The sequence below is a fragment of the Puma concolor genome, chromosome B2 (assembly GCF_028749965.1).
Source record: "Puma concolor isolate L17-30 chromosome B2, mPumCon1.1.hap2, whole genome shotgun sequence".
Taxonomy (NCBI): domain Eukaryota; kingdom Metazoa; phylum Chordata; class Mammalia; order Carnivora; family Felidae; genus Puma; species Puma concolor.
In genome coordinates this window covers 114,683,444-114,699,835 of record NC_141671.1, presented here as the reverse complement: position 1 = coordinate 114,699,835, position 16,392 = coordinate 114,683,444, and the positions used below count along the sequence as shown (strand labels likewise).

Genomic DNA, 16,392 nt, shown 5'->3' with positions numbered 1-16,392 from the left:
AGATTCCATGTACAACTGATACCATGCAGTATCTGTCCTTCTCTGTCTGACTTATTTCACTTAGCATAATGCCCTCAAGGTTTGTCTGTAGTGTCTCAAGGCAGGATTTCCTTCCTGGTCATGGCTGAATGATATTCCTTTGTATATGTATATATGCCACATTTTCTTTAAGGAATGGATAGCAGTTAATGCCAGGACAGGTTAACTGTTTGGCTGGTGCACTGACCAGGAGGTTATCAGTAGTGAGGGGTAAGGTTCTCTGCAAGCCAGCCGAAAGGGATTCTGCTGACTTTTCACACAGTTCATCTTGTCATGTCTTACTGATTTGAAAGTAGTGTTAATCAAAAGAAGAAAGCAGGTGTTCTACAATGTTTTGATTTAAAGTATTTTTTTACACACAAGTCGAAGTAAATTTTAAAAATTCAACAGTCTTTTGGGGTGCCTGGGTGGCTCAGTTGGTTAAGCATCCGACTTTGGCTCAGGTCATGATCTCGCAGTTCATGAGTTCGAGCCCCTCTTTGGGCTCTGTGCTGACAGCTCAGGGCTTGGAGCCAGCTTCAGATTCTGTGTCTCCCTCTTTCTCTGCCCCTCCCGTGCTTCTGCTCTCTCTTTCTCTCTGTCTCAAAAATAAACATTAATTTTTTTTTTTTTAATTCAACAGTCTTTTTACAAGAAGATATTTTATAGCACAGGTATACTTTCTGTTATGGGATTTTAAAAAGATTATTATTTTAACAGTGGCCCATGCACGTCTCCCCAAAGACACCAAAGTTTTGAGGCTTATTTTCTTTGGAAGGTTCCCTAAACACTACCAAAATATAGTTATCACTTAAACCTGAAAGAGTCTACTTCCTGCCTTCTGTGATAAGATAAAAGCCGAAAGGTAAGCAGAATAAACAGCTGTCTAAGACATTGACTATGTGTATCTTTTGAAATGAGGTCTTTAATCTTCTCTGGCACTTCCAAACTCCACGGTGCTACAACAGCTTCTCATAAAAAAGAGGGAATGATCATTATTGACTATAACGGTTTGGAAGTCTTAGAAGCACAAAAATCAAAGAGCAAGTAAATCACATGCTCAATTCAAGTTTTCTTAATGCTGAATTTTACTCCTCTTTATGTAGGATGGAGTTATTAATTGTTCCAAAAGGATTTCCTTCCCCAAACCTTCTCCTCTTGGCAGCCCCACCATTTGGTCTGTGGTACAACTCAGAAGGGTTTATTAGTGGGGAAATGTCAGGGGTTAGCAAAGGCTGAACACTCACTGAAATGAAGCTTATCAGCTTGAATAGCCCACAAGAACGTCGCATGTCTGAATCCCTACTCCTTCTACCTAAGAAGAGATTCAATTTTTCCTCTGGTCGCCTCCCTACCTCTAACACTCCAAAACCACCCACCTCCCCCATCCGTGCCTCTTTAAAGTCTAAAGACAACACAAAAAAGCAGCAGAGAACAAACAACAAAAACCCCAGCGGCAGCAACAACAACAACAGCAAAAGGAGGTGGCGGGAATTTTTGGTGTATGTTCTTAGATTCCAAATCAAAGCCATACAAACTATGACAAAAACAACAGCAACAACAAACCCCAGTTTACAGATGATCTTTTTACTTGCTGCTGCATGGTTATCTTTCTATAAAGGAGATCATTTCAGTCTGCTATATAATTATTTCTATCATTCAGTCCTATTCCTCTTTGAATCCTACCACAGGCTAAAATATGCCAAGATCCTTCATTAACATATCATAGATTTTCTTTCCAGTATAAATCAAACTAAATAGGTCATGATTGCTTAATCAGTATGCAAAGTATTGCCTCTGGGAATCACCTTCAATCCTCTGACAGCTAAAATTCTCTTTAGTGCTTTGAAATTTAATTTTACTCAACCTCACCTTACCCCAGCTTCTCATTCTCTCACATCAAAATTTTCATCCTATGAGGTGTAGATCTTGTCCCAGAATGGGTAACATGGCACTAACAGCAGGGATTTAATTAATTCAAGGGGAAAATAGATTGTTACCAAGCCCTGCCCCCCGCTCCCCCACCCCCCCACCATGTGATTAAGACTTTTCCTCCTGTGTCAGCAGCCAAGAAAAGAGGGCGGGAGAAAGGTGCTTTCCTGGAATCGTGTTACTGATATACTCATGCCTTCCACTTAAGGATTGATTCTTCTGTACAAAGTAAGGTTCATACCATGAACCATGATCATCCAGATTTATTAAATAATCTCTGAATAACTGTCATCTAGTCCTGCAGCTTTCAATGACATCAACATGCAGATGACTCTGCATGTCCATTTCCATCCTTGACTCTTCCTCTGAGTTGCCTTCTAGATGTATGCACTTGTTTGTCTATTGGGTATTTCAGTCAGCACACACCAAAACAAAATTCTTGGGTCTCCCCCCCTCCCCCAGACTTGTTTTCTAGAACAGCAAATAGGCCTACAAAGCATCAGAAACTGTCCTGCCTGTTAACAAATATTAACTCCTTGAATTCTTAGTACCTATGAGATAGGTACTAATATGATCTCATTTCATGGATGCAGGGGTCCTAGACTGCAATGCAAGCAATTGGAGTCCATAGTCCACGGGCTTGGCCACAATGCTACATGCCCATTGCTGCAAACAGTCCCCATGCTCAACCAGCTGCCCGTGTCAAAGACCTGACAGTCATATTTGATCCCTTTACCTCCTGCATGTCTCAGCCCCAAACCACTGAGAAGTCCCATTGGCCTGGCCTCCAATTCTGTCCCCTTTCTGCTCCTCACTAGCTTCACTGACCTGGATTACTACAACAGTCTCTGAAATGATTTTCCAGTCTCCACAATCTGTATAACACAAAGTTACCAGAGTGATTTTTTTTTTTAAAGGTGAATTCGAACAGATCACTTGCTGCTTCAAATCCTCCAGTGGCATCCAAAACCTTGCAATAAGATCCCCCCCCTTCTCCACATGGGCTGCGAGGCCCCCGAGACTCCCACCTCAGCCCCTCTCACTACCACACTTTCTTTGGGCTCCTGACATGTACAAAACCGCTTCTTGCCCCAAGGTCTTTGCAGCAAATTTTGTCTCAACCCCAAAGCTCTCCCCTACATCATCACAAGACTAGATCCTTCTAGTCATTCAGGTATTAGCTCAGAGTAACCTCCCAGGACAGGACATCCCTGACCGGGACTCAATCACAGTGCCTCTGCCCTCTCCTCTGGCCCATCACCCTGTGCTGTTTTCATCATAGTACTTCCTGACAGCATCTCCTGTGTTTGCTTTGTTGCTGGTTTCATGCTCTTTTCCATTTCAACACTCTAAGAAGGTTGGAACTTTGTCCATCTTGTTGAATCCTACATCCCGAGAGCTTAGATTAGCTCCTGGGTAATAATGACTAATAGCAGGCACACGTTAAGACATGTTGGGTAAATGAACTGTCACAACCCCTTTAATGGCTTTCTAGTGGCAGTGGAATAAGAATAGCTCTATTAACAGACACCACAAGGCCCTGTGCACCCCTCTGCCACTTCTCCCTGCTGTGTCAACAACACTAATTAACCAGACTGCTTTCCCAGGGGAGAGGGAGCCTTCTCTCCTTCTGGCCATCACCAGGCTGTGCCTCCCCCAGGAGCTCTTCCTGCCTCTCCCGGCCTGATTGATTTCCCACTCATCCTTCAGAGCTCTGCTGAAGCATCCACCTCTTGCCTTGAAAAACCTTCCTGAGTCCCCAGGCAAGGCTCAAACTCCTGCTCCATACATCCCCCTAACACTCTTTTCCTTCATGTCGCTTCTCATAACTTACTGTTTAACTGGTTATCTGGAATTACTTGTAAAGTAAACAAACACAAAAACCAAACTGTGTTTCCCTGATAGTCTTTCAACTCCAGAATCCTTGGGAATAAATCTATTCATGCAACAAAAAGCTCGATACTAAGTGTACCGCCTGACTATAAAACTAATTTGTTTTTCAAACGTGAGAAAATTAGAGACTATATATTCTCCAATGTGGGAAGGGGCTACCCACCCTCCTTGAACTTGCTCACTCTAATTCCATGCCTCAGGACTATTTATTCCCACCCTGCCCCCATCAGAACTAGGGCAGACTTGATGTACCCTCTGGCCAGATATCCACGGCTCCATTCCTCCCTTCGGCAACAGAATGGCCAGAGTTATCCCATCTCCCGTGAGGTTAGCCCACCCTACAGCATGGTTAGGGAGGCCAAGCAGAAAGATCTTACCTGGGTCTTAAACCCCAGAGGGAAGTTCAGATCAGTGTGACAAGAGGGCCCACAATCAGGAAAATGGAGATTGTTCAGGCTCACTCCGTCAGGGCCATTAACTGGTATAGTGCTACTGAGGGGCAAAGATGGAAGTCAAAACTACTGACAGAGAAGCTCATTTAATTTAGTACCTAAAATCCATCTGTCCTTTACAGGAGACTATTCATATAGTGTTGCAATATATATTTTAAATTGATAAGCACCAATATGTGGTCTCTTATCTTCTTCCATAATTGTCACCATCGGGTTGGGGAAGGTTAATTTGCCTGTGGAGATAACCTGATGGGCTCCCTGGCTCCATCCTGCCCTACTCTGGGCTGTGCCCTGACGCTGTCTGGATGAGCCCTTGGGGTGCACAAGCATAGGAGTAGATACTAGGCTGTGATAGGGGAAAAAAACATTTGCCTTTACATGGAAACTAGGGGAAGCAAAGTGGAGAATCATCAAGTTCCTTTTAGATGGAACTCTTTATACAAAGGCACTTGCACTAAGGTCTTAGGTCTTAGTTTTCAGTAACCAGCAGACAAAGCTGCCCCCAGCAAAACTGAAGTATCTGTTGTCCATCACTGGTACCTTTTCCTACTGTAGGGCCTATCTCTGTCCAGGAGAAAAGTACCTGCAAAGAAAAAAAAATTGATTCCCACTAAAATACTAGGAATGTAATATCTTTACCATGCAATGGATAATGCTATGGAAGAAAATGCATTACATGCAGGCACAAATTTGGGGCTAACATTAGGGATAGGGATAAGAACTGTCTCCACCAGCCTCTACCCCCAACTCACAAAAAGAAGAAAAATTACATCATGAGGTGGGCACTTACTTCCTTTGATTCAAGAACACCTGGCAAACAAAATATTTTAAATCATTAGAAAAGCACCCAGTAGCTGGATATTTCATGTAATTTTAAAAGTAATCCAATAAAAAGCATGGCTGTAGAATACCTAAATTATTCTGTATCTTGCCTAATATCAGACAAAAAGATAACGGGAAAGCCAAAAACATTTCTGGTGGTCTAGCAGCAGGAGAAACCCACTTCTCCTGTGTGTCTCCTTTGCTCTCAATGACCACCACACTCACAACACATCTGACACCAGATGCATGGTTTTTCCCTCACCAAGCAATTCTGTGACAAGAGCTGGGTGTCCTAAAGTTTAAGACACTACCTACCCGAAGATGGTGTCAGATCCCACAGGTTAAGGGCTCAGTGTCACAACACTGCCTTCTCACTCCCCCATCAGATGCCAATCTAAGTCCATGATATCACCTGTGTGCTTGTGACTGATGGGCTATAAATCGGAGGTTCCCATGACCTCAAGTTTAATTAATTTGCTAGAGTGGTTTACAGAATTCAGGAAAATGGTTTACCTACTAGATTATTGGTTTATTATAGAAGGATATGGGGGAGGCTGGGGTGGCCCAGTCAGTTAAGCATCTGACTCTTGATTTCAGCTCAGGTCATGATCTCAAGGTGAGATCGGGCCCTGAGTTGGAACCTGCTTGGGATTCTCTCTCTCCCTCTCTCTGCCCCTCCCCCACTCGTGCTCGCTCTCTCTCTCTCTCTCTCAAAATAAATAAATAAACTTAAAAAAATAAGAGGATATGATAAAGGATATACACAGGGCGAGGTACATGGGTAGGGATGTGTGGCTTCCATGCTCTCTCCTGGTGCACCTCTCCCAGCACCTCCATGTGTTCACCAACCCAGAAGCTCTCTGGATGCTATGTTTTGGGGATTTTTATGGAGGCGCCATCATACAGTCATTAACTCCATTTCCACCCCCTTCTCCCTTCTCTAGAGGATAGTGGATAGCGGATAGCACTGCAAGTCCAAACCTCTAATCATGGCTTGGTCTTTGTAGTGACCAGCTCCCTATCCCAGAGCCACCAGGGGTCATCTCATTAGAACAAAGGATACTGCTACCCCCATGGAAATTCCAAGGGATTTGGGGACCCTGTGTCAGGAACCAGGGACAGAGAGCAATATGTATATATATATGCATGCATATATATATACATATATATGCATATTTATATACATGCATATATATATATATATTTTTTTTTCTATTATTCTACATGGCCTTAGCCCTCTAAATTTTCCCTAGAGTTAGTAGAGATGAAAAGCACATCCCTAAAATATGAAAAGTACAAGCTTTTCTTTTTAAATTAATGGGCAACAAGTCTGTACTAAAACTGCCAACCATTTGTCACAGAAACTCAAAACCTGTAGTGAATGCCAAGTATTCTGGGGAAAAGTCACCTGTCCACTTAGAATTTTTTGAGAAAACATAAAGAAAAAAATACATTTAACAAATGCTTAAAATATATAAAATAAAGAGAAAAATACAAACCCATAAAAGTCATCTGAGTAAAAATGGAGTTAGGTGAACAGTTTAATTTCATGAAGCTAACTATAGAGTCTGCATCATGCAACATATTTAATGATTATTCATATCTATTTTACTGCTAGAGAAAATATTTTTCCTAGTCATAAGTACCAAATCAGCTGCATAGGAAAAAAAAAAACAACAGAAGAGATAAGAGACAGCAAGCTAAGTGATTTCTTAAAAATTCTGTTGATACACTTACGCAGTAGAGGTCTGCACGTCATGCCAGCTTTTGCTGAAGTTCTGTTTTAATTCATTCATCAGGTTCATGCCCAGCTTTTGTTTTATTTCAACCAGATGCCTTTCTTTTGCTGATAAAACTTGCCGTAATGTTGTAATTTCGTCTTCTAGCTATATGTAACAGGGGAAATGGTATGGAAAGACATGAGACCAGCTGAAACATATACATGCAAAAGCTCTTGATGCTCCAGATCAACCCTCTGCACCCTCTTGTTACCAGGCCCATGTTGTCTGGACCAAACACATCTCGTAGAGATGACAGATATCTTAAAATAGAAATAGATCTTTTTCGTTTTAATGATTATAAAAGTTGTAAAAAAGTCATTTGTACGGCAAAATATAAACAAGAAAATAAAAATTACCTGTCATCCACTAAGAAATAGCTGACACTTAGTAGATTGGCTTCTCATCTTCCAAAATGAACAAAAAACTGGCTTTGTACTGTATGCCTTTTTCTTATAAGCAACTTCTTTTCAACTGTCACTAGTCAGTATTGTGTTTATTTTTTGCCAACTACACATAGCTGCATTGGTGCAGGCACAGATTGGACAGGCATTGTGGTCTGGCCAAACTAGTGCCTCAGAAAGGGAGGAACGAGGGAGGACAGGATGTAGGTAAGAGAGTGATTTGTCTTTTATTTTTTTCAGTTAATCTCAGCCCTTTATTTTTTATTTTTATTTAAATTCTAGTTTGTTAACATACAGTGCAGTATTGGCTTCAGGAGTAGAATTCAGTGATTCATCACTTATATACAACACCCAGTGCTCATAACAAGTGCCCTCTTTAATAACCATCACCCATCTAGCCCATCCCCCACCAACATCCCTCCATCAACTGTCAGTTTGTTCTCTATCATTACAAGTCTTTTATGGTTTGTTTCCCTCTTTCTTTTTTCCCCCTTCCTATATGTTCATTTGTTTTGTTAAATTTCACGAGTGAAATCATATGGTATTTGTCTTTCTCTGACTGACTTATTTCGCTCAGTATAATACACTCTAGTTCTGCTCATGTTGTTGCAAATGGTAAGATTTCATTCTTTTTGATTGCCAAGTAATATTCCATTTTATTACACACACACACACACACACACACACACACACACACACACACACATATATGTATATATCACATCTTCTTTATCCATTCATCAGTCTATGGACATTTGGGCTCTTTCCATACTTTGGCTATTGTTGATAGTGCTGCTATAAACATCGGGGTACATGTACCCCTTTGAATCTATTTTTGTATCGTTTGGGTAAACACCTAGCAGTGCAATTGTTGGATTGTAAGGTAGTTCTATTTTTAACTTTTTGAGGAAACTCCATACTGTTTTCCAGAGTGGCTGCATTCCCACCAGCAGTGCAAAAGGGTTCCCCTTTAACCACATCCACACCAATACCTGTTGTTTCTTATGTTGTTAATTTTAGCCATTCTGACAGGTGTGAGGTGGTGTCTCATCATGGTTTTGATTTGTATTTCCCTGATGATGAGTGATGTTGAGCATCTTTTCATGTGTCTCTTAGCCATCTAGATGTCTTCTTTGGAAAAGTGTGTATTCATGTCTTCTGCCCATTTCTTAACTGGATTATTTGTTTTTTGGGTGCTGAGTTTGATAAGTTCTTTAGAGATTTTGGTTACTAACCCTTTATCAGATATGTCATGTGCAAAATGTCCTCCCATTCTGTAGGCTGCCTTTTAGCTTTGTTGATTGTTTCCTACATTGTGCAGAAGGTTTTATCTTGATGAAGTCCCAATAGTTCATTTTTGCTTTTGTTTCCCTTGCCTCCAGCGACATGTCTAGTAAGAAGTTGCTGCGGCTGAGGTCAAAGAGGTTGCTGCCTGCATTCTCCTCTAGGATTTTGATGGTTTCCTGTCTTTCATCTGTTTTGAATTTATTTTTGTGTATGGTGTAAGAAAGTGATCCAGTTTCATTCTTCTGAATGTCGGTGTCCAATTTTCCCAGCACCATTTGTTGAGGAGACAGTTTTCTTCCATTGGATATTCTTTCCTGTTTTGTCAAAGATTTGTTGACTATATAATTGTGGGTCCATTTGTGGGTTTTCTATTCCGTTCCATCAATCTACGTGTCCTTTTTTTTGTGCCAGTACCATGCTGTCTTGATAACTACAGCTTTGTAATACAGCTTAAAGTCTGGAATCGTGATGCCTCCAGCTTTGCTTTTGTTTTTCAGCGCTGCTTTGGCTATTTTGGGTTTTTGGTGGTTCCATACATATTTTAGAACTGTTTGCTCTAGCTTTGTGAAAAATTTTGGTGGTATTTTGTTAGAGATTGCATTAAATGTATAGATTGCTTTGGGTAGTATAGACATTTTAACAATGTTTGTGTTGCTTTTCCTTTTTCACAATCTACTGACATATAATTGACGTATAATAAACCACCCGTCTGTAAGTTTTGACATGTGTGTTACTCTTGTGAACATATCCATCACCGCCAAAAGTTTTCTAGGTCCTCTTTGTAATTTCTCCCTCCCCCTTTTTCCTGCTCCTCCAGGAAGCCACCAGTCTTCCTTTTACTCCACAGTATATACTCATTTTGGCTTTGTTCACTCACTCAATCTATTACTTGAGATTTTTGAGATTTATCCATGTTGCTGCATTATCAATGGTTCTCTTTTTATTGAAGAGTAGTATTCAATTGTATGGATATACCACAGTTTGTTACTTATTCACCTGGTGAAGGACATTTGGGTTTGGCCAATGCAAATAAAGCTGCTATGAACATTCACGTACAAGGTTATGTATGGACATATTCCCTCTTTCCCCTGTGTTAGCAGAAGAGCAAATCTGTTCAGCATCATAAAATTGCTCTTGTATACTATGTAAAACATATGGAGATCCTTCAAAAAATTAAAAATAGAACTACCATATGATCCAACAATTTTACATCTGGGTATTCATCCAAAGAAAATGAAAACATTAACTTAAAAAGATACGTACTCATTGCAGCATTATTTACAATAGCCAAGATATGGAAACAGGCTAAGTGTCCACTGATAGATGAGTGGATAAAGAAAATGTTATTGTCACACACACACACACACACACACACACACACAAGAATATTATTCAGCTATAAAAAAGAAAGAAAGGGATGCTGGTGTGCAGTCGGTTAAGCATCCTACTCTCGATTTTGGCTCCGGTTCTGATCTCATGGTATGGAGTTTGAGTCTGCTCTGTCAGCACAAAGCCTATTTGGGATTTTCTCTCTCCCTCTCTCTTTGCCCTGGCTCTGCACATGCTCTGCTCTCTCAAAATAAACAAATAAACTTAAAAAAAAAAAAAAAAAGAAGGAAATGTTGCCATTTGTGTCACGGATGGACCTTGAGGGCATTATGCTAAGTGAAATGTATCAGACAGAAAAAGATAAATACCATATGATCTCATTTATATGAGGAATCTAAAAAAATAAACAAAAACAAGCTCATTGATACAGAGAAGAGACTGGTAGTTGCCAGAGGTGAAGGGGGTGGGGGGTGAAATGGGTGAAGAAGGACAAAAGGTACAAACTTACAGTTATAAAATGTGTAAGTCACATACAAAAAACTGCTCCTGCAAATGTAATTTCTAACAGAGCAGTTCTTTAAAATGCCCAGATTTTATTTAAAAAAAAATTTCTTTTTAATGTTTATTTATTATTGAGACAGAGAGAGACAGAGCATGAATGGGGGAGGGTCAGAGAGAGGGAGACACAGAATCTGAAACAGGCTCCAGGCTCTGAGCTGTCAGCACAGATTCCGACGCGGGGCTCGAACCCACGGACCGCGAGATCATGACCTGAGCTGAAGTCGGCCGCTTAACTGACTGAGCCACCCAGGCGCCCCTAAAATGCCCAGATTTTAGACAGTGTTGCTATAACCTGTGAAAATCAACTTGAAAGCCCATATAGTCTTTGATTCCAATTGTTGTATTTTATTCCAGTGTCATATTTTATAATGTATTGCCTTGGTAATATTGCTTCAATTTACATCATTGTTTTCTGAAAAGTATAAATAATTGTGACTTTCTTTGTGAAACCAGAAGAGAACTATTAGTACTTCCTTAGTGTCCCACGTGTACATAGTTCCTAAAAAGCCTGACATTTTTACTAGATTTCTTATTTTGGAAAAATGTGGCAGCTGTGCCCCATTTACATTCAAAGTCTAGTTCCACTTCTGACCACAAACCACATCACTGACACGATCAGTCATCTTGCAAATGTGTTCCTTGGGTTACCAAAGACATAGCTGCTAGAAAAGAATCTCAAAAAAGAAAAGTAGTTTCACAAATATTAGTCTTTTTTCTAGTGCAAAGGAAGACTTTACCCCAATAGTGGACAGACTGGAATAGCGTTGTGACGCTTCTTAGACACTAGTAATCGCTTAAGCAAAATAGGCAAAATTCTAAGAAGCATCTTAAATACAATAGTAGAAAAGAACAATCTCTTGGGGTTTTTAATATTAGCAAATGCCCTAGTAACCCAGTACTATTCGTTTTTTATGTTTACGGAACAGTTTTCTAATGCTCATGGAAATCTTCCTAAAATGAATTACACATTCTGTAAACATGTTATAATCAGTAGCACCCTGTCTTTTCTTGATGAGCAGGTCTTCAGTATGCAGATCTAATACTCATTACGGCAAAAGGAATCTATTCAGGGACCAGAAAGGGGGGTCATGCTTTTAGTCTTCCCATTAAATGAGAACATACGGTTATTTTAAAATTAAACCCTCTATTCTTTTGCTATCATGTCATATTTTACTTTGTCATTTTTGTCAGTGTATCCTCCTGCATTTAATCTGTGGCCTAATATTTCCCAAGGCTGTATCTCTAGCTCTCTTTCCATAGAAAATGCCTGGGTTGGGGCGCCTGGGTGGCGCAGTCGGTTAAGCGTCCGACTTCAGCCAGGTCACGATCTCGCAGTCCGTGAGTTCGAGCCCCGCGTCGGGCTCTGGGCTGATGGCTCAGAGCCTGGAGCCTGTTTCTGATTCTGTGTCTCCCTCTCTCTCTGCCCCTCCCCCGTTCATGCTCTGTCTCTCTCTGTCCCAAAAAAATAAATAAACGTTAAAAAAATAAAAAAATAAATAAATAAAAAAATAATAAAAAAAAAAAGAAAATGCCTGGGTTTCATGTCAGTCTTTTATTCTGTTAAAAGACCTGCTTTCTTTTGCATAAATAATGTTTTGAATGACTGAAATTATTGGGAGTCTTGTGCTTTTTTTTGATGCACTGGGTATTACCATAGTTTCCTATGTGATAAAAATAATGGGACAATTTTTAACCGGCAGAATAAAATGACAGATGTAGAGAAACCTCCTATCTATGGGACCCTAGAAATTTATTCAAAATTGGGGGGGGGGGGGCAGTAGGAGACTCATTAGTTATTTGGGAGAGGGAAGTAAGGGATTCATAGTTTTCTAATGAAATCCTTGATCCCAAAAAAGGGATAGGGAGAAATACGGAAGTGACCAATTTACCAAGCACCAACCTAAAGAAAGAACAATGAAGTCTCATGCCTAATATTTTAAACATGGAAGTACACATTAAAAGGCATTTGTAAGATAGAGACTCCTAATGATGGAGACACGAACTTGGTTACTCAGGTCTACTCTCAGGTTCTTTAATTAAATTCTCATAATTTCAATAAAATGCTAAGATTCACACTGCTTGAAACTTTCAGTATATTTATCAGTGATTAAATGTATGCCAAAAATTCTATAAGCAAATCCAGAAATTGAAAAAATACATAATCTTAAATTGTATTAGCTTGCAAGAATGAAAAATGAGAACCACATCTCTTTCCACAGAGCAGAGTTCTGCCCCACGGCAAAGCCTTTAATCACAAATATTTTAAATGATGCTCAGGGTGAGATTCTACCCTTCCTTTGACTAATGAGATTTTTTGGTCTAGTTACACCAATGGTTCTCAATTTCAGTTTACATAAAAGTCACTCATAGGGAATATTCAAAATGCAGATTCTAGATGTATGCCCCTTTTAATGTCCTAAGATCCTGATATCTTCAATTTGGTAGGGCCAGGCTACACCGACATGCATTATTTAATAAGCACTCCCAGATACTCTGATGAGGTAGTATGGAAACCCTATAGGTACCTCTGTAAGCCATGTCAAATTCCTTTTGGAATGAAGTGGAGTGCAGGTAAATCATTAATTAAAGTACTTATTAATTTTAATTTTAATTTTAAATTAATCATTTTTATTAGAAACTAATAGTCTGGTTTGTTGGTTTCTTCACTTCCTAGAAGATCTCCTTATAGGACAAATATTTATGCTTAGATATTTAAACTTGATTCTTTAAGAATTAACAGGCACACAACAAGTGTTGGTGAGGATGTAGCAATATTGGAACCCTGTACATTGCTGGTGGGATGTAAAATGGCTCAGCCACTGTGGAAAATAGTCTGGTAGTATCTTAAAAAGTTAAACATAATATAAACAAATACATGCATACACCTGTTCACAATAGCACCATTCACAATAGCCAGATATGAAAACAGCCAAGATACCCATCAAAGGATGAATAGATGAATTGCAGTATACACAAAAAATGGAATATTATTCTGCCATAAAAAGGAATGAAGTATTGACGCATGCTACAACATGGGTGAACCTCAGAAACATTAGGCTAAGTGAAAGAAGTCAGACCCAAAGTAGGTATATGAAATATACAGAATAGTAAATCCACAGATATAGAATGCAGATGGGGAAATGGGAAGTAACTGCTTAATGAGCATGGGGTTTCTTTTTTGCAGTGTTAAAAATGTCCTGGAACTAGATAGAGGTGGTAGTTACACAACATCATAAGTATACTAAATGCATTGAACTGTTCACTTTAAAACAGTTAATTTTATATTAAAATAGTGAATTTTGCAAAAAAATACAAATTAATCTGAATTAGCTAATGAATAACTTCAATATGACATTTATGTTAGAAGACTGAAAATTTACCTTCCTATTTTATTTGCTAGATTACATAAAATATCTAACTTACATCGAGACAAAGAAATATTTTCATAAACTATTGAATCATCAGTGTGATGTTTAGGAATAAGAGTTTCTGATCTCTTGCATATACTGTTTGAAGGCCAGCCTCCTCTCCTCTCCTGGCCAGTCCTGCCTTTGGCTAACGGTCTTAAAGAATTAAGATTAAAATCCAGATACTACTTGAGAGAGTGCAAAGGTTATTTTTATATGTCAACTTGACTGGCCATGGGGTGCCCAGACATTTGGTCAAACATGCTGAGTGTGCCTGTGAGGGTGTTGCTGCATAAGATTAACTACTCAACTGGTAGACTGAGTAGAGGAGACTGCCTTCTCAGAGTGGGTGGGCCTCATCAAATCAGTGGAAGGCCTAAATAAAACAAAAAGGCTGACCCTCCCTCAGTTAACAGGGATTCTCTTTGCCTGGCTGCATTTGAGTTGGGACATTTTTTTTTTCTTCCTTCAGATTTAAACTGTAATATTGACTTATCAGCTCTTGTTAGGCCTCAAGCCTTGAGACTGAACTACACCATCTGCTCCCCTAGGTCTCTAGCTTGTTGACGGTAGATCCTGTGACTTGTCAGATTCCATAATCACATCAGCCAATTCCTTGTAACAAATCTCTTTCCATATACATATATACATCCTATTGGCTCTGTTTCTCTGGAGGACTCTGACTAAAACAGAAAGGTATTACAATAAGACATTACCGATGATGAACACTTTAGTTGTTCACTACTCAGTCCAGAATGAAAGAACGAAGGTCTTGAAGGAAGGAACCAAGAGAGAAAGGCCAAGAGACTAACGCACTTCTTTGTAAGTCTACAAGCCAGATGGCGTGAGGGTACCATGTGTTCTTCTTGAGGAACCACACACCAAAGGAAGGGAGAAGAGCCCAAAGCGATGAAAGGAGCCCGAACAGGCTTTGCCTTGAAAATAGGCTTTGCCTACTTGATACTGTTGCGTGGTGTTTTTCCTACTCTTATTACTGCCTATTTTTCTTGAGTCATTTTATCTAGAGGACACTGGCAGTACTTGCTGGCTATATAGTCATAAATTTACACTATTAATGCCAACACTCCATCCCTTTCAAAAGCCAAGTCACACTGTGGAATACGAAGCCTAACACGCAGCTTCGTGATAGGAAGGTAGAGCAGGATGGAAGCGGCACAGAAATACTGAGCATGTTTATTCGGAAAGGGAGAGGAAGGTAAAAAACCCCACAGAATAGATATGTAAAGACCTCAGAAAAGCTGCCAGGAGCAGCTTATGAGAACAAATAGCTGAAACAAAATAGTATTTCTTTATATGTTGATTAGGTTTGTATAAAAGCATATTCAACTTCTGGTATTTAAAAATGTAAATATTGGGGTGCCGGGGAGGCTCAGTTGGTTAAGTGTCCGACTTCTGCTCAGGTCATGGTCTCAATGGTTTGTGAGTTCAAGCCCTGCGTCACGCGCGCTGCTTTCAGCGCAGAACCCGCTTGGGATCCTCTGTCCCCCTCTCTCTCTGCCCACCCCCGACTCTTGCATGCTCTCTCTATCTTGCTCTCAAAAATAAACAAACAAAAAGGGTAAATATTTTGGGGTGCCTGGCTGGCTTAGTCAGTAGAGCATGCAATCTTGATCTTGGGGTCATGGGTTCAAGCCCCATGTCTGGTGTAGAGGTTACTAAAAAAATAATAATAAACTTTAAAAGATGTAAGTATTTCTTTAACCTACAAAATAATTCAAGTTAATTACAAATCTTAATTGCATGTCTTCTATACACAGACCACTGCACAAGATCAGAGGCGATACTGGCCTCACAACGAAGAGACTTTTAAAAACACACATATGTACTGCATGATGACAATAATAAACTAAAGACTAAATTGTGTTAACAACAGATTCCTCTTTCAAAATGAAGACTCCATCTAAGATGTAGCCTTTTGGACAATATTGGCTTATTTTATGTCTCCCAACATAAGGACGGATCTTCCTGTTGTCTACACTTGGTAAGCACACAACCATATGCTGGCTGTGTGGATGAGTGGAGTTATGAGTTTGCCCGAAGTATAAAGGCATCCTCATAGGAATATAAACAACCAAACAGTCTAGATAAAGCAGTGGGGAGGGATCCAGTGCAGTCACAAGACAGTGAGAGAATCTGAGGACACTAGGGAGAGGAGCACATTGAAGAGGAGACTGAATCCCTGGCACCCCCAAGACCCCTCTTAAGCAACGGAGTCAGAGATAAGAAGTCCGTTTACACAAAGCTCTTGCTTTGGGTCTTGGCCACAAATGACTGCCTTACTCAAAGGCAATCTAACAGGCTGGCCTGCGAGATGTTCTGTTAACCAAGTAGAGAACAGATCCAGTAGGATCTTCCCTCACACAGAAAGGGATTGCTTTCAACCAGGGGCCCAGGAAGAACATCTGTGGAGAGCTGAGGCCGGGAAGCTGGGCTGTCTGAAAGAGGTCCCAGGTCTTCGGAGGGCCAGTTGTGGGACGGCCGAGATTGT

At 40.1% G+C, this 16,392-nt stretch overlaps 1 protein-coding gene across 6 annotated transcripts in view; it reads right to left on the bottom strand.

Moving 5' to 3' along the window:
- The window catches only part of TPD52L1 (TPD52 like 1), a 117,743-nt gene that overhangs the window by 18,207 nt on the left and 83,144 nt on the right, over positions 1 to 16,392 (bottom strand). For all 6 annotated transcript variants that reach the window (XM_086707756.1, XM_086707752.1, XM_086707753.1 and 3 more), the window contains exon 3: positions 6,855 to 7,003. In XM_086707756.1, the coding sequence (XP_086563882.1) occupies positions 6,855 to 7,003 (149 nt within the window). The remainder of the gene's footprint in view (positions 1 to 6,854; positions 7,004 to 16,392) is intronic.